Source organism: Gasterosteus aculeatus, chromosome X (genome assembly GCF_964276395.1).
Source record: "Gasterosteus aculeatus chromosome X, fGasAcu3.hap1.1, whole genome shotgun sequence".
Lineage (NCBI taxonomy): Eukaryota > Metazoa > Chordata > Actinopteri > Perciformes > Gasterosteidae > Gasterosteus > Gasterosteus aculeatus.
In genome coordinates, this window is record NC_135698.1 from 17,616,797 (window position 1) to 17,636,811 (window position 20,015).

General features: G+C 45.1%; 2 protein-coding genes across 4 annotated transcripts; one reads left to right on the forward strand and one right to left on the reverse strand.

Moving 5' to 3' along the window:
• Positions 1-2,391: 2,391 nt before the first annotated feature.
• acanb (aggrecan b) lies at positions 2,392-15,197 on the forward strand. Its single transcript, XM_040163328.2, has 18 exons — positions 2,392-2,466; positions 6,002-6,086; positions 7,076-7,459; positions 7,598-7,772; positions 7,982-8,109; positions 8,234-8,527; positions 8,610-8,804; positions 9,236-9,410; positions 9,523-9,650; positions 9,735-10,028; positions 10,110-10,220; positions 10,358-10,447; positions 10,554-11,678; positions 11,790-11,948; positions 12,148-12,230; positions 12,313-12,451; positions 12,559-12,741; positions 13,523-15,197. Exons 2-18 carry the CDS (start codon positions 6,008-6,010, stop codon positions 13,612-13,614), a joined length of 3,834 nt encoding a protein of 1,277 aa, XP_040019262.2. The 5' UTR covers positions 2,392-2,466; positions 6,002-6,007; the 3' UTR covers positions 13,615-15,197.
• A 1,057-nt stretch (positions 15,198-16,254) lies between these two features.
• hapln3 (hyaluronan and proteoglycan link protein 3) lies at positions 16,255-20,015 on the reverse strand. Of its 3 annotated transcripts, none has more exons than XM_040163330.2 (5): positions 19,916-20,015; positions 19,204-19,397; positions 17,923-18,321; positions 17,408-17,710; positions 16,255-17,329 (listed from the first exon to the last, which is right to left on the reverse strand). In XM_040163330.2, the coding sequence occupies exons 2-5, from the start codon at positions 19,334-19,336 to the stop codon at positions 17,052-17,054; spliced, it is 1,113 nt and encodes a 370-aa protein (XP_040019264.1). In that variant the 5' UTR covers positions 19,337-19,397; positions 19,916-20,015; the 3' UTR covers positions 16,255-17,051. The 3 variants fall into 3 exon arrangements, with proteins under 3 accessions (XP_040019264.1, XP_040019263.1, XP_040019265.1); XM_040163329.2 differs by having other exon boundaries at positions 19,204-19,415; positions 19,916-20,012; XM_040163331.2 differs by having other exon boundaries at positions 19,204-19,347; positions 19,916-20,000.

The following is a 20,015-nucleotide window of genomic DNA, read 5'->3' on the forward strand; positions in this document are numbered from 1 at the left end:
CATCCATATCAATGAGCACACAATATGTCCTAGTACAGCATTTACCAAACAATTTGACCAATCTTCATCTTATGTCGTCCTCAGACTCTGAGACGAGCTGAGCGGCAGACAGAACTACTACTATCAAATAGTCAAACAAAGGAAAAAGCAGGTAGTTCAGATCTAAGAAGGTGAAATCTGAGTCACTTTTTGCGTGTTTAGTTAATCTGGGTCAACGTCTAAGTCCTAATGTAATTCCTGTGATCTCACCTGATGACTCAGTGTGTGAGAGAAGTGAGCGAGGTGCTTCGTGGTCATCAGGGTGATTTTTCCACAAGCAAAAGAACAGTTTCCACAGTGGAGTTTTTAACGAACACCATTTTGGAAAGTCACCATCGAGGTGCTTTAAGGTGCTTTCGCTTCACAATCCCCGAAACCTGCAGGCCGGGAAACGCTGCTGCCGACTTTAGAAACACGTGGTTAAAGAGGCCACACGACTGAATGAATGGACACCTATGAAACATGAGTATGGAGGTGGCGCGGTATAAAAATGTTCTTGTCCCCGGACTCCCCGTGTGGCACCGGGCAACAGCTGACTGACGTGAATGATGGTGAGCAAACCCCACGTTTCTATTTCAAACACAAAATCTCAGCAAATGAGCGGCTGATGCTTCAGGCCTTTGAAGAGTGCGGTAGCTGCACCTCTGAATAGAATTGGGTGGGAGCATCTCCTCCACCTCAGTCCAACATTAGCATGTTTGACTTCCACGCGAATGCAAACAGACCCCCGCGGCAAACACACGGCGCAGTGTTACCGCGGTGTGCGTGTGTGTGTGTGTGTGTGTGTGCACGATGGAGCGGGGGCGCACGTGCACACAGACAGGCACTCTTTTTTTAAGGATAAACAGTCACGAACGCATATTTCACATTCTCTGACATTACAAGAGCTTGTGATACATGCAGCAGTGTGAAGTAATGCTCTTGTCCTTTTTATCAGCTTCAACGTTCGAGGGAAGAACAGATTCATGGATAAATATTTAAAATATGCATTGATATTTAGAAATGGGCTACTGAAGTGAAGGTATAAATTGAAATGTCTTGTATGAGCATGAGTTCAACACCATGGAATATAATTTTTAAATTGTTTGTTCCTACATGAACTCGGAATGTCATTGTCATCGTGCCAACGCAGGTGAGAAAGTGCTCAGCATCACCCACAAATACTTTGCCACGAAATACACCAATATCTGAATGAGACTCCTGGACACAGCGTAAGGGTTTTCCTATCATACATGTGATACATTTAAAACAAATATAATGAGTCACAGTTCAAGCTCTGTTACATTTCAGGCTAGAGCAAGTGTAAACTGTGAGTAACCACAGCAACAGTTACTTTTCTAACTGTAGAAACAGACCTGGGGGGTTAAACTGGCTTCCCCCCCCTCTCCTACTTCTGTATAAAAAAAAACCTCAGAGCTGGAAAGTACATCACAAAGCTGTAGCCTCATAAAAAGTTTTTCTTTTTAGAGCTACTAGTTCTTACAGGATATTATGTATCGCTCTAAATAAAACTACCTAACACTCTATTAAACTGTAAAAGCAATAAGCAAAACCTTGTCCTCAGCCAAAGAAATTCATTCACTTTTGATTGACACATCTGTGAATTTGTGTATCACACAAAGTTCCACTTTGAATATGATGTTCACCAGAGACGTGCTAATAGGTTTCTTGGAAATGAATCCAACTAAAACATTGATTATAAAACAACCAATAGGTGTAGTGATCAGTTAAGAAAGGGCATCCCTACAACATCAAAGTAATGATCATCGTACGCATGAGGAAAACACTGACATTTTATTGTTCAATTACTTCATTACTTCAATGCAGACCTTTTACTTTTTTTAACGTAGTATTAGTACTTTTACATATATCAGTACCTATCCTGATATTTACATAGTAGAGACAACATTGACAACTACAGGGATAATATTTACTAAGTTTTAATTTTGAGAAGTAGGAAAAATAAAATGTCCAAATAATGTTACAGTTTTTTTATTAGTGCCCATAAAGATTTTATTATTAAAAATTAAATTAAAGTACAAACACAGAATGTCAATCATACATTAATAGAATATTACTGTTGGAGTATAATCTCACAATTTACATTTATTCTCAACATTTCATCTTCATTCTTGACAGGAATCAAATCTCTCGATTTGACCAACAATCCGTTTATTTCTCCAGATGAAGTGAGAACCTGCTTCAGATTTGATATTCGAGTCTGTTTGTATGACCTCACCAACTGGCAGGAGAGGATCTCTCTCTCTCTCTCTCTCTCTCTCTCTCTCTCCCCCTCCCTCCCTCCCTCCCTCTTTCCAACATCTTAATGCGTGGTGGAGTTTGAATAAAGCTTCTTTCTGCTCTTCTACTCAGGCAGGAGTGAGAGACCCTCGGAGTTGCTGGCCCGGGAGCTTTGGAGCATCAACGGTACGTTTCCATCTCACAGCTGGAGTCCATGTCGAGGAATATTGTCACAGGTTTTTAGGGGAAATTCTCCGCATCCTCTGATTGGGGAGGGGGGGGGGAGGCAGGATACTGGTTGAGTATGTGTGTCTTTTTCTGTGGCTGGGTAGTTAGTCATGAATTAAGACGGGTACCTTTGAGTCCATTTTTTGGCTGGGGGGACTTTGCCCCCTGGTAGTCTGGTGGTCTGGTAGTCAGCTTTTCTTTACAGCTAACGGATTGTTGTAAAGTCAGAACTGATGGATTTGTTTCTTTAGTTGTGCTGTGTGTTATTTGCATTCTGGGTGGATGGAGAGTTGCGTATGTGAATTCATATCTTGTAGCATAATTACTCAACGTCCATCTCCGCCAGCCAGCAGTCAAAGACTCCTTGACTCTTTAATGCGTAAAGAGCGTACCTGTGACTTGTCTCTGCTATATGTCTACACGCTCCTTCATTTAAAGAGAACACTTTAGATCGTTATCAAAGGCCTAAAAGGGTCAAATAATAATCTAGTTATTCACTAGTTCACAGTGTGAATTAAGGTATACTATTGTGTACAGCATGAATATGTATTTCTTCATCTCCATCTTGCAATCGTCTTTACAAAGCCTGCGGGGCCTCACAGGGAATAACACACTAAAAGTGAAGGAAACATTTTTATATCAACGAACAGTGACTGTAAGTCACTTCCACTTCCACTTGATCCGGACCTCAAAGAGAAAGAGGGGAAAATGTTCTTCTCGAGTTTAAATCCATGCATGTGAAACTGTGTTAGATTATTGGGGAAAACAATATTAATTCTTGCAATGTGGGAAATTGGAGTAAACGTCGTGAATCAACATTTTCAGATCTCGAGAAATGAAATCGAGCCGTGGACAAAACGTTCAGTCAAAGCCAGCGGAACGTTCGCAGGCGTCCGAGTCAGTCGACCTTTTTGTACCCGTTTGCCACCTTAAACTAACGAAAGCGTGTCCCTGCGTGAAGGCGTGGCCTAATGTACCCACAGGCACCTGAGAATATGAATATCCCCCCACCCCTCCACCTACCCGGCTGTACAAGAGTCTGTGTGTGTTCAGGCCCTACAGTACGTGTCTGTATGGCGATGCACGTACGCACGCACACACACACACACACACACACACAGACATACACTGCCATGCGTTTTCTTGGAGGCATCTGACGTGCGCGGCCCTCACATCCCCGTGGTGATCTATGAGTGTAGCTCTGTGTCTCTGTGTGCGTATCAATGTCAACTCTGTTCTTCTGCTGAGGGACTCTGGAGGGTTGGGAGTGGGGAGGGGGGGGGCAGTGAGCCTCCCCTGGATGCCCATACTTGTGTTTACCTTGGCGGGGTCGCACCCTACACCCCCCCCCCCTCTCCAAGACCCCGCCCCTGGCCGTTGCTGGAACAGACCAAGGCCTTACTGGCCCCTGCCTCAGCTGGGAGCGGAACATACCACGGCGAGCGGACGAGGGAGCAAGCAGCACACCCCCAGCCGCTGAATGGCGAGGGGGCCGAGCGGCCCGACCTGCGCCCGGGTGCTGCCCGCCCCCCGATGCCAGAGCGCGTTGTGAAGTGGCCCGCGGTTCAAACGATGTGTCCAAAGAGGCGGATACTGAGAAACAAAGGGTCGCGTCCATTGTATCCACCTCTTGAAGGGGGGTGGAGGTTTGGGCCGGATTCAATTGTCTGGACCCGAGAATGACGTTGTGTGGCTCGTTGTGTGGCTCCAACGGATGAAAGAAGATACCAGTTTCTTCTAAAATTCGCCAAAATTTCGTCTAAAATAGTCACCTGAAGAAGCGTCTTGTACTGACCCTAATACGTGCAGACCGAGTGAGGTCTTCAAATTCATGAGAGCCTGTGTTTTGGAAAGTGTTGCAAATTGGGGCTAATCCAAGAAGGTTATGTGTTAGAGTCGGGAATAAAAGCCACAAATCAGCAAGTTGTCGTGGAGTTGAAACACGTCATGGTGAAGAGCGGACTGAACTTCACGGACTGATAAGAAAAGCTTTAGCAGTGTGGGATCATTCCACAGGGATCTGTTTCCATATGGCATGTGGTATTTTCTGTTTCCTCCCAAACTGAGCAAACATTCACTCTTAGACAGATCTTAGACAGCAGGGCAAATTAGTCCTAGTGGAGGCTCCTGTATGTCCTGGATATGAGGAACTGAGAGCTCTAGCAGTGCCCACACACACACACACACACACATATTCATGCATTGTTCACTCACAGTGTGCTACAATGAATGTAAATTAACTTTTTTTTAAAAGTCTCTTTAAGTCTTTCACCGGGCTGCTGACCTGAGGTCAGCTTCTGGAAACAGTTTATTGGTTGTAAAAGCCACCGTGCGCTGGTTTGAAATCAGCTGGTCGTGTTCTAGCAACGCAGCACAAGGAGGGTTCAGACTCCCAACGGGTTTCTTTGGACGCGCAGGACGTCACGTCACAGCATTGGAAATGTGGGTTTTTCCATGGCAGAGCTGATGTTTTGGGGCCGAGATTGCCAGTTGGTGAACCAAAGTAGGGTCAAGTTTGACTTTTGTCTCAAACACAGGTGTTTTTAAACATTGATCGTATGAAGTAAATCATGTTTTTGCTTGTGTGTTTGCCAATTTGCATGCTTCACTGTCTTTTATGTGAAATGGGCAGAAAACTTTCTGTTTTACAAACAGCAATGACAACAAAGTGATGTACAGAACGAGTGATGTTCACCCTCTAAATTCAGCACATCTGTTCTAATCAGCTGAGGTTTGTGGGAATGTCACTTGTTTTGCAGAAATCTGGTCATCAACCAAAATACATGATAGAAGATCAATAAAGGAAAAGTCAGATGATCCCTTGACTGTTGCATTCATCATCCCTACCTCTTAACTACCGGTATAAAATTGCATCGAAGTAGTGATGTGCCGACCAAATGTTTCTTTCCCTCCAGTAATGACACCAGCGTCGCTAAGAAGGAACTCAACCTGTGATATTAGAAGATATAAATATTATCTCATTTTGGTTGGATCCACACTGAAGATTTTTTTTTTCATCCATGCGCAAATTGTATAAATATTCCATACGCACACAAAGAGACAAAAAAAGAACAGAGAAAACAGAAAAAAATTCTAATTTTGAGCCTAATTTTAGCACTAAAAACCTTTCCTGTGTTGAGAGACAAAGGGGCTTTCATCCGTCAGCGAGCAGGTATGGGATTTCCAAACTATGAGTCACTCCTGACTTACGATTTCCATTTAAACCGACGCGGCTGACGTAATAACCAAATGCAGAGAGTCCTGAATAGCACGAATTATTAATGTAAGCGTACACGACTCACGGGGGAAGGGGAAAATCATTTTTGAAATTCCACTAGTTCCTTCAACACTCGCTGCACTGTTCATTAAGGGCAGCCTCTCAGATAAAGAACTTTTCATAACGTTAGTTTACTTCACTTTGAGTTCAGCCTGTCCTTTTCTGTAATTTACCTTAACATCCACGGATTGTGTTGTTTATTTGGGTGTGTTTTAGGTAACCATGACGCCCCTACTTCTGCTGTGTGTGTCCTTGCCCCTCATCTCGGCAACAGTATTGTTTGAGCCTGAAAACCAAGACGGTAAGTGAGGTTTTGTTTGATGGATTCATATCTTTATAGTCGTAGTATACAAATTAAACATGTGTCTCCAGACCTTTTGGAAACGTTATTATTCAGAATTTACTTTTTTATAAATCCATTATCCAACTAATTATTTTACTTAATAAAACATGTTAATGATTTACAAACTTTTTTCCCAAAAATTTGTAGAGATACAATATTTCCCCAAAACGTTATAAGCCGAATAAGAGAAAAGTACTGCTGCAATGAGTAAAACCTTTATTGGGGGAGAGAAACCCCAAAATGCTTGTTTACATTTTTTTTTTAAATGTCATGGATGCAAAAATTTCTAAAAGTATTTGGTTAAAAAATGTCAAAACAAATTTGGTCAAAAAATATGTGGGACAAAAATATTTCACTTTATTTTTGCATTTTCAACACAGACAGGGTACACACATACATACACACACGTACATATATACACATACATACATACCCGTAGGCATAAAGAGAAATGGGGGGGGAAGACAAAAATATTTTTAAAATATTGGGGCAACAAATATAAAAAAAATATAAAAAATATGAATATGTCATGGAAGAAAATGTTTAAAAATATTTGGACGAAAAATGTAAAAGATATGTATTCAAGTAATGTAAAAAATGTAAATGTAAATGTAAAAAAATATTAGGTCAATAAATGTCATGAAGAAAAAGTATCAAAATATATTTAGTCAAGAACGTTTTGGAAGAAAAAGTAAAAAAGATATTTGGTTCGAAAAAAAATCAAAAAAGATTTGGTTTAAAAAGTTAAAAAAATTCAGGTTAAAAAATTTCATGGAAAAAAAATATGTACATTTGGTTAAAAAATAGTTCTACAAAAAATGTGTTTTGCTTAGTTTGTGAAGCAGGTTGTAAACGTATCATCATCATGAGATTGTATCCTCATTTCTAACAGACAAAGACAACTTGACAAATTCACTTGACAATAACTTGATGTTCCATCACTATAGAATTGGATGGCACATTGCGTGTCAGCATCCCCGTGGAGATGCCTCTCCGTCCTCTGCTGGGCAGCAAGGTGGTGGTGCCCTGTTATTTCCAGGAAAACACTGTCAATGACCCCGGAGCCCCGACCGTCGCCCCACTCTCCCACCGCATCAAATGGACCTATGTAACCAAGGAGAGAGTCACCACCATCCTGGTGGCGTCTAGGGGGAAAATTAAAGTGGAAGCGGAGTATTTGGACAGAGTGACGATGATCAACTACCCGCTTGTGTCCACTGACGCCACCCTGGAGATAACAGAGCTGAGGTCCAAAGATTCTGGCATCTACCGCTGTGAGGTGATGCACGGCATTGAGGACAGCTATGACTCTGTGCACATCGAAGTTCAGGGTATGCCACAGAAACATTCTTCAATTCAATACGTCACTACAATATTAATGTCCTTATCGACTCAACGCATGCAGTGTCTGTTCACACATGGAACTTGTTTCAAATGTTGGTGGTCAACTCACTCTCCGTATCTTACAGGCATCGTGTTCCACTACCGAGCCATCTCGACCCGCTACACCCTGACGTTTGAGAAGGCGAAGGCAGCCTGCATCCAGAACAGTGCGACCATTGCCACCCCGGCCCAGTTGCAAGCCGCCTACGACGACGGATATCACCAGTGCGATGCTGGATGGCTTTCTGATCAGACTGTCAGGTAGAGTTCCCCACTCACTGACTCTGCACTGATCTACTCCCAGCACCAATCCCTTCACCTCTTTGTGGACTTTATTTGGCTTATTCTGGATGTTCCACTTTCATCGAGAGGGATAACATTAACAACAAATAATAGAGTAAAATAACTGGGGCTGTTTATGTGTTTTCATCAAAGTACATCTGCCGACCAAGGTTTCTCTGAATCATAAGGTACCCCATTCACGAGCCACGGGAGCGTTGCTTCGGAGACAAGGAGGACTTCCCCGGCGTGAGAACTTACGGTGTGAGGGATGTCAACGAGACCTACGATGTGTACTGTTTTGCTGAGAAGCTGTCAGGTAAATTCCTCTAACAAAATAAGCCACATGAGCTACCTGAAATGAAACCTCTGTAGTGTGTGTCAAGACGATTGTCACGTCAACGTGTTTTTATATCCCCCTCCCCTCTCCCCTCTCCCCCTAGGCAGGGTCTTCTACTCCATGTCAGTAGAGAAGTTTAGCTTCTATGAAGCAGTAGATCAGTGTGCCAAACTCGGTGCCCGTCTCGCTACCACCGGGGAGCTTTACCTGGCCTGGAAGGCCGGCATGGACGTGTGTAACGCTGGCTGGCTGGCGGACAGGAGCGTACGCTACCCCATCAACATTGCCAGGCCTCAGTGTGGAGGGGGGCTCCTGGGAGTGAGAACCGTCTACCTGTTCCCCAACCAGACGGGATACCCCAACCCTGACTCTCGCTACGAGGCTGTCTGCTTCGGAGGTAGCAGACAAAATGACTCTATTTTAGGTTCAGTCCTAAACTACCAATCTTGTCATGGAATTATGAAATCTTGTCTCCCCAGATGGCGAGGTCACCGTGGATGAGAGCACCACGCCTTTCCCAGACATCATCCGCATGACACCTGAACCGCGGAAGTACCCGGGCGTCACCCTGTCACCTGGGAGAGAGGAATTCAAGCATGGAGAAATTGACACCTTCACCCCAGTGCCCATCCCTCCCAGTGTGACAGACCAAGATGCTGCCATGGCTCCCACAGGTAAGTTGGTTTCCATTTTGGACTATTTATTTAAAATCTTGAAATATTAAAATTTGCATGATGAACCTTCACCTCATTACAAAACGAGAGTAATCCCTTTAGCATCTCTGCAAATTGATGCCAACAAAAATTAAAACCGTCTACAACATTTATGCAATATAGAGCCATTCCAATAACTGCCTACCTACCAAAAACAATATTGCTGTATTCAGGTTGGAAAAGCAGTCCCAATAAACATGTTATATTGAGAATATTTACTTTAGCATTGTGTATTTTTGTCTTTATTGGGTTGGAGTATCACTGTGTCATTATTGTCATTGGCTACATTACAGCAGATAAGATATTGATAAATGTTTGAAATAATATGAAATAAAACTTTTTGACTTTGACCTTCCGTCCTAATATGTTTTTTTCCCGCTCACATTTCCCAGGTGTGGTGTTCCACTATCGATCCATCACCGGTCGGTACACTCTGACGTTCATGGAGGCTCAGCAGGCCTGCCAGAGCATCGGAGCGGTCATCGCCAGCTCCCTGCAGCTGCAGGCGGCCTTCGAGAAAGGCCTTCACCAATGTGATGCTGGCTGGCTGGGCGACCAGACCGTGAGGTAAACTCAAAGCTTGTGTAGCATGAGACAACCATGTTCTGATTCCTGGAGGGATAGCACAAAAAAGCAAAGCCTTAAAAATACTGCCCCCATTATACTCTCCCATGCTCAGGTATCCCATCGTGTCACCTAGAGATAACTGTGCAGGTAATCTGCCCCACCTCCCAGGAGTCCGATCCTACGGAGTGAGACCAGCCAGCGAACGTTACGATGTGTTTTGTTATGTGGAACGTCTGCGAGGTGAGGAGCCCACTCACACATCTACCTACCTAACTATTTGTGTCTGCCATGTTTGAGCTCCTCTGATTTCTTTCCTGAATGCAGGTGAGGTCTTTTTCACCAGTGACTATGACAGCTTCTCCTACGAGGAAGCTGTGCAGCACTGTCAGAAACTCAACACCACCCTGGCCACCACCGGGCAGCTCTTCGCGGCCTGGAACCAGGGGCTTGACAAGTGCCGTCCGGGCTGGTTGATGGACCGCAGCGTCCGCTACCCAATCACAACCCCCAGGTCCCACTGTGGAGGCGGTCAGGTTGGGGTCCACATCATTTACACCTACCCCAACCAGACAGGGTTTCCTGATGAGCACTCACGCTACGACGCCTACTGTTTCAAAGGTAGGAAGAAAAACATTTCTATGGAGTAGCATTCAGGAGAATTGTCTGGCATGATCATTTCTTTTGGATTTTTTTTTCCAGCTGAAGTTCCAGTTGTTCAATTTGCGAATGAAACTGGTGTGAATCTGACAATCGTGACAGTGGATTTCATTAACAAGACAAAAGTCACAGTTGATTACTTTGCTCCAACGGGTGAGAAATATCTGGATTCTTGGACCTTTTATTTACCTTGATTTGATCTAGAAGTTTTAAACTTTAAAAAATGCGTGAATCTTGAATTGCTTGTTTGGTCTGTGTATATTCATCATTGATATCATGTTTGTTTTTAGTGGAAACTACTGGACATGACAGTGAAAATGTAAATATTACTAATATTGACAACGGGACAATCATCAAACCTCAGGAAGCTGTGCAAATTGGTAAGACAAATGGAAAAAAAATGTGTGAATGAAAAGGCCACGGATCAAAGATAATAAATAAAGCTAAATCTAACACACTCTTAATTCTTCTCGATATTTCCCGCAGTGGCATACCGTTTACCTCCGGTCCCTGTTGAAGTGTCCTGCTCCGGTTCAGCTGATGACTCAGCCAGCGGGGAGGGCTCTGGTGAGTCCAGCACTTCTGGTACCAGTGGTGACGCCTCCGGGTCGGGACAAACCATCGTCTTCAGCGGAAGCACTGATGTCTTCTCCGGGGATCAGTCTGCCTCTGGAGGCCCACAAGAGGCGGAAGGAGGAAGCGCTTTCCTCATCACATCTGGAGAACTGGGTAGTGCATCCGGATCCGGGGAGGGGGTCGACACCCAACACTCCGGCTTCAGTGTATCCGGATCAGGTTTTATCAGCGGAAGTGGGGACATCAGTGGCAGTGGCGGAGACTCTGTGATCATCATGGTGCATAGGAAGATGAACAAGGTGTCGAAAACTCACCAAAAGCTCACTAAGCAGGAGTTAGGCCAGGGAGGCGTTGATAGCAGCGGGTCTTTCTCGGAATCAAGTACCTCGGGATCTGGAGGTATGTCCGCATCGGGCTCTGGCGAATTTTCTGGCATCTTATTTGTCGACCACAGGGCCGTTGACCTGACAGGAGAGCCGTCTGGGGAACAGGAGGTGTCTGGATATCGGCCTTCTGGATCCGGGTTCCACAGCGGCTTTCCAAGTGGTTATCCATCTGGTTTTCCATCCGGGGTCTCGGGCTCTGCCTCTGGAGACTTTAGTCTGCACAGTGGTGACGATGTCAACTTCCTAACATACAATGAGATGTTGGCGGTGACCCTACCGCCATCGGTGCGCGTCCCCGAGCAGGGCCGTGGAGTGGTGGAGGTCAGCGGTGAAGGAAGCGGTTCGGGGGTCCACCATGAGTTCAGTGGCGCTTTGGAACAAAGCTTGCTTTTCTCGGGAAGCGGAGCCCACGATGAAAAACCAACCGCCGAGAGTCTTTCTGTCACCTTACCGCCTGGATCACTGATGACTCACACCGAGGTCATTGCCAATCTCGGCCAACCAGGCCTCGGGGAGGAGAGTCAGGAAAGCCTTGCAGGACCTACTCTGTATGTAGTGACTCCAGACGCAGCTTACACCAGCCCAACCACAGCACCGTCAGTTTCATTTGTGACCCCCGCTGTAGTGGAGCAGCCTGAAGTGGTGGATGGTATGTGCTTTACGTGTATATTTTGCTGTAATTCTAGGGATATAATACTGTTCCTAAGGCAAAAACGCTGGATACCTGGAGTTGTTTTGACATGTATGTCTTTGTGTGCAGCTGTGCAGCGCTGTGCTGAGGGCTGGTTGGAGTTCATGGGCAGCTGTTACCTCGACTTCGCCGGGCGAGCTACCTGGTCTGAGGCTGAACAACTCTGTCAGGAGGTCAATGCCCATCTGGTTAGCATCGGCTCCCAGGAGGAGCAACAGTTCATCAACTGTGAGTAGCTGTGTGCATAAACACTAGTAGCCGTTTTTTAATAGTTGCCGGCTTTGCTTTTCTATCATATTGCTCCAGCGATCACTACGTATCGGTCTATCTCAAGCCTCAGAGGCTTGAGTTGTAAGCCCAGCATGAGATAACACATGTACTCTACATATAGTTTGGAAGCTTAAATAAATGTTTCTTTGCAATGCAGCTAATGGCCGAGACTTCCAATGGATTGGACTCAATGACAAAGACGTGCAGAACGAGTTCCAATGGACAGACGGCAGCCCTCTGGTAAGTTTGGTTGCTGAACAACTATCCACACAGCTGCATCTTGTTTTATAGACTCATTGATTTGTCCTTTTACCTTCCTTAGACATTTGAGATCTGGAGGCCCAACCAGCCAGATAACTACTCCGAGGGGGACTGCGTGGTGATGGTCGGGCACGAGGGCGGACAGTGGAGCGATATGCCCTGCGACAAACACCTTTCCTTCACCTGCAAGACCGGACCAGGTAAGCTTGCTGAGGGGTACGTGTTGTTAGCTCGAGATGTGAGATAGTTGGATGACTAAAAAAAACTTCAACTCACTACATGTTGTCGGCTTTTGTTTTTTTTTCAGTCACCTGTGGGGCTCCCCCTGACGTGGAACACGGCCGGCCGATGGGCAGCGGCCGAGAGCACTACCCGGTCGACTCCATAGTCCGCTACCAGTGTGACGCAGGCTACACGCAGCGCCACCTGCCAGTCGTACGCTGCATGCCAGGTGGAATGTGGGAGGAGCCACAAGTGGAATGTACAGAAGGTGAGGGAAATGCTCAGACATGGATACACCATTCATTATTTTAGAATGTGTGTAAAACAAAAACGTGAAAATGGAGCTCAGTTAAAAGCTCTAAAAGAATGTTTGACAAGTAAAAAAATAAGAGAATTAATTCTTAGAAGGATTCCACGCCATGACCACAGAATTCAGATTCAGCCTGTGACGGTTGATACTGTTAACAACATTAAGGCATGCCTTCACAACAGATCAGGCGTTGCTAGGATTAGCAATTAGTGTTGTATGGAGGGGGTCACCTCAGTGATCTACTTCTGGGAGCCATGCTGATACTATGCCGGGTCATATGAGTTCTTCTGCCCCACCCGCCTACGATTCACTGGGTAGGCTGGCGCGTCCGCCTGATTTGTTGTAAAGGAAGCCTAAAAAAACTCGTCTAAAGTAACACAGTGTTCCATTTCAACGGGAAACCTCCGGCTCACTGTGAATGGATGAATGTGAATTGCAAAATAAAGGAATGAAAGTAGCTTAAATGGAACTACAGTCATATAAGTATGTGCAAAAAGCCCACTTTCATCATTTATCGCGAGGTCTAATATATGCATGTAACAAAAGTACTTGTTTTTGATCCACTTTATTCGTGAAGGAGATACGTAGACTATAAAGCACGTGAATTACACCTGCTGCTGAGCTGATGAAGAGCCAAGCTGGTCCTTTTAGTTACTTCAGGGGGATTTATGCCTCGATTGACAACTTATGTTTTCATGATGTCATCAGTATGCGTGCCTTTTTCTTCCCTCTCCCCCAGCCGGAACCAGCAGCAACAGGCTACACAAAAGATCCCTATGGAGAAGAAGTAAAGGGGTCGGCAGCCAACAGCGACAGAGGAAGCTGCACTGAGCAGCAATGAAAAGGACATAGAACAGAGAGCCACAAAGGTCCCCCTCTTGGAAAGAAGCATGGACACCAATGCAAATGCCGGACCAAAAAGATAATAGTCCCCACCATGTATTTACACACACACACACACACACACACACACACACATACACAAACTAAAGCACATTTATACAGTGATAGTGTACTTGACTGATGATTTGGATCTTTGAGCGTCACCCCGCACCTTCTGAAGGTAGTTTTTTCTGTGTATTTGTACTGTCTAATTTATAGCTGTGATCTAGTATTGGGAAGCATTATCTCATTGCACATGTTTCTGGTTGCCAGCACTGCATACAAAGTAGATGAAATAGTCAGAGGCTTTAGAGGGACACACACACACACCGTCCAAATCAGCCCAAATAAGTGTTTTCGATTGCAGCTGGATTCTCTGAAGTCAAACACATTGTCACACAAACTTTTGATATATTTTTAGGGTATTTTTATAGATTTCTGTTTCAGTAGTCTTCATAACTTTTATTCGGTCTCTAAAGACTTTAATTGTGTGTCAGCCTGGCGAGACGAAAACTGTTAAGCTTAAGTTGTAGACAAAGACAGTGATTCTCAAACGCAGTGACCCTTTAAAAGGCAGCGATGAGCCCCTCTTAACCTGCAACACGGTCAGGTTAGAAGAGGGGAAAATACCTGCCGATACGTTAGGGAAAGTTATCTGCATCATTCAGAACCCCAAATAATCAGCCCACAACCAGCTGCATCTCACAAACCGAAAAAAGATTGTGCTGTTCCAATCAATGACGAAAATAGAAATCCAAGTTCAAGATGTGAATAAAATCGCTGCAACAGACCTGGATTGAAATAATCAGCACTCGCGCACTTTTGGGAGTCTTCAGTCAATTCTGTGCTAATCATTTGAATCCGGAGCACTTTAAAACATTAAAGAATTACCAGACCTCACCTGCAGCTGACACATGGCAAAGAAACCGTGCTGAGAAGTGAGATGTACGGTGTGACGCTGAGGCCGGGACCTGGTCACAAAAAGAAGCGCGCCCAGTTCTGCAGGTTGGAGTTTGTGACTTTTAAAGAGCAATCGACGAATCCTGTCGGCGAGAATCACGTTGTTGTGACTTGAGACATTGCACACTTTTAGAGAATAGAAGCAGTAGAAATTATTATAAGCATGACGAAAAGGTAGTGGATGTGGAAGTTACGAAATGTCGACCATGACCTTTTAAAAGGTCAAGATTTGCTTTTTAACACTGAGAGAAAATACTTGTGCCTGTTCTCACAGAACAACTTACTAACACCAAAACAGCTACCACACACACACAGACACACACACAGTCCAACTGGTACTCTCATAGTCACGCTGCAGAATATGAAAGTGAGGAGTGAGGATGATGACGCCACATAGTGAAACACCTAGAGGTTTATACATTTTGTGCACGTACAAGAAATGAACTAAATCTACGTGGATGCTCCTGATGTGTACTGCAATTATTTTACTATTACAGGACAACTTTGTTCAGACCCCCAATCCTCATGTGACCTCGCAGCGTGCTGTACCAAATAAAACCTGGAATCATCTGTCTCTGCGTAGTGAAAGTGTTCTGGTTTGTAATTCCACGCTGAGGAATCACATACTGAGATTTTCTGTCATTTTCAGGGAACATCGTCTTTCCTCTGCAGCTGTTTGAATTTGAGCTGAACTCTGAGCCCGAGAAAAAAACCCGTCATTTAGTTTGTTTTTACCCTCCTGTGGAATCCGACCGAGAAAAAACACACAATAAAGAGCTCCTTCATTGGCCCCCACAGCCTCCACCTTCATCACCTGGGGTCAGCGCAAACAGATCTGCTATGGGTGGGCGTCGCTCTGCACGCACACAAGTACATGCATGCATCTATGTTGTGCGTGCATTCATGTGCGTGCAGGCACGTAATCCCTGTGCGTGTTTATGTGTTTGACCAGCAGGTGTAAATAGGAGGTGTTTATAAAAGCCGGTCACTGGGTCATGTGTTCACACCCGGACGTTGGACCCCACACGTCTAAAAGTGCATCCACACAGGGGCCGTTTTGTCGATGTCCCATCTCACCTTTCTACCCCGGTGTTCCTGTCAGGACCGCGAGCAAAACTGTGTGGCACCTTGAGCAGCTGCAACCAGAGGAGGTTTATGAAAATCATCGCTACAAATCCAGCAATTCAGCATATAATTCATGTGAGAGCTAATGATCAGTTCTAACCCCAACTGGGGAGACACAAAGCCGTAGTACGAACCTGTCAATCACAAGAAAGCCCCGCCTTAATGATACTCTTCTTTATGGTCTATTTTGGCAACTAAATGAACATTGTGCTACAGTGAAGAAGATTTCTCAAATGTGATGGAGACGATACTTAAAACGATATTGAAATAAAGAGAGTAACGGTTTTCCCTCCTGCTGTAACATTACACACTTATAAGTTGTTTTACCTTTTTGGATCCAGAGGTTTCCGATCTGCCGAAATCCATCAAACCACCTGCAAAGATTTCTAATAGATGATTATAAATGAAAGACTAGAGATTCTCAACTTAAATTCATGATTTAAAGTAACTTTTAGATTTCATACAACATCAGATTTCTTCTAAATAAATGAAAGTGTCTCAAAGTTCTTTACAGTGTATTTTTATTAAATTGTAGAAAATAATAAAAATCAGATACATGTTTTTCTTCCTCCACAATAAACCAGGTAGTTTAAATATTACAACAATACATTTACTCTATTTTACTTCTGCTTTTTCCATCACAGAGCTCTACTCTTAAAAAAGAGATGCGTTATACTTTATAAAAACAGGATACACAAACATTCAAGGAGAAAAGCAAAGACCAAGACATTTCACAGTGTTAAAAGGACAGAAACAGTTGGATACGGTTAGTGACGATCGTCTGAAGAATCTGACAAGAACAAAATGAGAAACACTCTTAAACACCAAGTGCCCTTTAGCAAGGCACTTAACTCAAACGTTTGAAGTTGCAATATGAAGATTGATTTTTCTAATGTTTGTTATAATCTTCTAAGGAGGGAGAGAAAGTAAAGGTGGAATAAATAGAGTAGATGAATTATGTGAGAATTCAAGCACAATCAGCCTGATTTGAAGTGTGAGAAAAAAACATGCAGGGAAACTAACCAACACACCAACTATGGGAAAATGTCCTCCGTCATCTGCAGGATGACGATGTGCTTGAGACATTATACACTGTACGGCCTTTACCTTCCCACCGTTTCCCTTTACAACAAATCCGTCTACAAATCGTCAGGACCCTGACAGGCCTGCGGAGAGCCAAATGGCCCCAAAATAGCTTCCGAATGAAGAAATTTGCTCGGAGGCTACAGCTCTGAAGCAGAGCCGTGAACCAGTGAGCCGTTTCAAACTGAGTGTTCGTGTCCGCCGTCGAGCCGAAGACCCTAACGATAACAGTAGACTCCGAAGTTCATGTTGGGTGGGGGAAACCCAAAACTACGCACCCCTGGTTCCGGCGGGCCGCAGTTAGCCCGGGCCTTCGTGATGGGATAACGGACGCTCCCATCGGCCAGCCAGCCGGCGTCGCAGCGGTCCAATCCTGCGAGCCTCCAGGCGGCGTACAGATGCCCCACCGTGGCGATTCGACCTCCGTCGCCGACACAGGCCTTGGAGGCATCTGTGAAGTTGAGCTTGGTCTGTTGCTTTAAGTAGTACACGGTGCCTGGTGCAGGAGAGAGGCGTGAGGAGCGTGCACTATATTTATTGCTCATCACACACAAACACACACACTCTTACTGACCCTTGAGCGAGGCGGAGAAGCAGAAAGCGTCATAACGGTAGAAATGGCGATGCCGTTGCCCGTAGCTGCGGAGACCGGGCGCCAAGTCCAAGCCCCCGCAGCTGGCGCGCGGCGCCGTGATGGGATACTGCACCGTACCGTCGGCCAACCAGCCGGCGTTGCACCAATCCAAACCGTCCTCCCAGGCGGAGAAGAGCTGCTCGAACGTGGCCAGCGTGGCCTCCTGGTCCTGGCACGCTTGTTGGGCCTCGAAGAAGTTGAATCGGTAGCGTCCTCTTGGGGAGTAATAGGGGAACACCACACCTACGTAGAGGGAGAAGTGCATTGTGGGGGTTTGATTGTTATGTCACACAAAGAAATGTACAGGTGGTGGTTGAGATGAGCATTACTGAGGCAGAACTGAAATGTGGAGGCCTTTTAAGGTCGGCGTTGCATTTTGACATTGTAAACACACACACACACACACACACACACACACACACACACACACACACACACACACGCTTCGTGCTCACCCCTCAGCTCCAGCTCCACCGTCACGCTCTCGTCCTCCAGCCCATCGATCACCTCGCACCGGTACCTCCCCGTGTCGTTGAGCCGCAGCTCGGTGATCACGAGGGACATGTCCCCCGGTGAAGAGCGTCGCAGGCGCACGCGGCCCCGGAAGCTGCCGTAGCTGCGGTGGCGGTCGCCCACGGCGACCATGACCTCGGTTTCCCGGGCGAAGGCCTCGGGGGCAACGGGGGCGGCAACGGCGTTGGCGGGCAGCCAGGACCACTTGACCCTGGTCCTGCGCGGCGCGCTCAGCTCGGGCTCGTAGCGGAAGTGGCAGGGGAGGGTGACGCTGCTGCCCCTGGTGGCCGACACCGAAAGCCGCGGCGTTTCCACGTGGAGGCGAACCCCGTTGAAATAGACTGCACGAAGACAAGAGACGCCACAAATACAAATACAGCTGAATCATGACTTTGTTCTCTGGGTTTCGTATTGATGGGATTAATTTAGCTAACGTTATTTTTCTACTTATCTGGGCCTTTTATAAATTCTAATAGCATTAAAGGCTGGAAGCAGCCAACCACCTTTGTTGCTTTTAGGGGTCAGTAAGTCAGGGCCCTGAAACTAATACATACATGGATGAATTTGATATATGCTAAATTAAAAACGTACAGTATGATTGATATGAGTAAAACGTCTTCTTGTCTGCTTTGAAAAAAAAGTCTAATACTAATACTAATTCTAAAACTTTAAGAAAACATTTGTTTTTCTGTTGACAAACATTTAAGAGAATTGCCAAAAAAATGTAAAGTCAGTTTTTTAACAAAAAGAAAAAATAACAAGCGACAACAAATGGAGGTTAGTTGCTTGAATGAATTCCACTGCTGATTACGCCTTTTTAATGGAAAGTAAAATGCTTTTAAAAATATTGAATGTTCTTATCAAAGCAGCCCTGGTGAAGCCTGTGATGTCGGTCTTTGAGTAAAAAATCTTCCAGCTTTGCACTGACTTCGTCACTATTCGTTAAAGGTTAAAAACCTTTTTTTTCGGTTTGAGCATGAGTTAAAAATCATCATTGTTTCACAGCTGTAGTCCTTATTCCACCCTGTACGTTTCCTGACAATAGTAGCTTATTTAGTTGAAAGTAGTAATACTACAGTACAAATGTATTTGTATATTGCATATTCTCTTATATATTTTCATGCATGTCTCATACATTTCTTGAACGTGCAAACACTGGCGTAAACCATTTCTGAAAACATTGTGTTAGAAGTAAAAGTACTACGTTCAAAAGAAGGACCCACTCTCTCCTTTTCCGTTTCCGTCGCTGATGTCCTGGTAGTGGAAGCCGTCGCCGCGGGCGGGGCTGCGGCCCCGCGCGCCGGGGGCCAGCAGGCACAGGCAGGCGGCCAGCAGGGGGCGCAGGAGAGCGAGCATGGCGCAGTCCTCTGGAGCGGAGTCACAAGGAGCAGGATGAGACGCGCGGGGACGTCGGACGCTGGTGTTTTGGATGCAACTATTCAATTGAAGCTCAAAATGAGACATACAGTACATATACAAATGTAATAACTTACGTAATAGAGACAAGACAATGTTAAGATCATGTTACTCAATGAAAAAAAAAAGGTTTTATCTGAAAAAGCATTAACTTGTTGTGTTGTTTCTAGTTGTGACGGTCATTGTTACACACATTGCTTTCTGTTAAACGAAAACGATTCAGCCGCAATGTCCGAAAGCCTCGATCACCTCTGAAACATGCATCAGAAAAGCAGCAGCAACCTTCCTCGCATCCCAGTCATAATAAACCAGCAGCCTGAATGCAGTTCACGTCTCTCGCCTTTAAAGTGTCCAGCGTCATGTTCAATAAAAGCTGCGATGAAGGGAACTGTTTACATTTAAAGCGTTTTTCCTCACAACTGTTTTATGGCGCCCACGAGCATTTAAAGTGAAGAGAAAACCAAAACAAGTGAACTAAACCTCCTTCTTTGTGTTAAAAGTGGTTTAAAAGTCACTCACAGAGAAGCAGAGGTCCCAGCGTGTCTTCAGCTCATCTCCTCCTCATCCTCTTCTGCCTCTCCGCCCGCCGCCGCTCCAAGGGGATGCCTGGTGGCGTGAC

Excerpts from the sequence above, each read along its gene's own strand:
- acanb (XM_040163328.2), top strand. The coding sequence starts at position 6,008 with ATGACGCCCCTACTTCTGCTGTGTGTGTCCTTGCCCCTCATCTCGGCA. Across the intron at positions 6,087-7,075 it reads TGAGCCTGAAAACCAAGACG|AATTGGATGGCACATTGCGT; the intron begins GTAAGTGAGGTT and ends CCATCACTATAG. Across the intron at positions 8,110-8,233 it reads TTTTGCTGAGAAGCTGTCAG|GCAGGGTCTTCTACTCCATG; the intron begins GTAAATTCCTCT and ends CTCTCCCCCTAG.
- hapln3 (XM_040163330.2), bottom strand. The coding sequence starts at position 19,336 with ATGCTCGCTCTCCTGCGCCCCCTGCTGGCCGCCTGCCTGTGCCTGCTG. Across the intron at positions 17,711-17,922 it reads GGTGGAGCTGGAGCTGAGGG|GTGTGGTGTTCCCCTATTAC; the intron begins GTGAGCACGAAG and ends CCCTCTACGTAG. Across the intron at positions 17,330-17,407 it reads CTTCTCCGCCTCGCTCAAGG|GCACCGTGTACTACTTAAAG; the intron begins GTCAGTAAGAGT and ends CTCCTGCACCAG.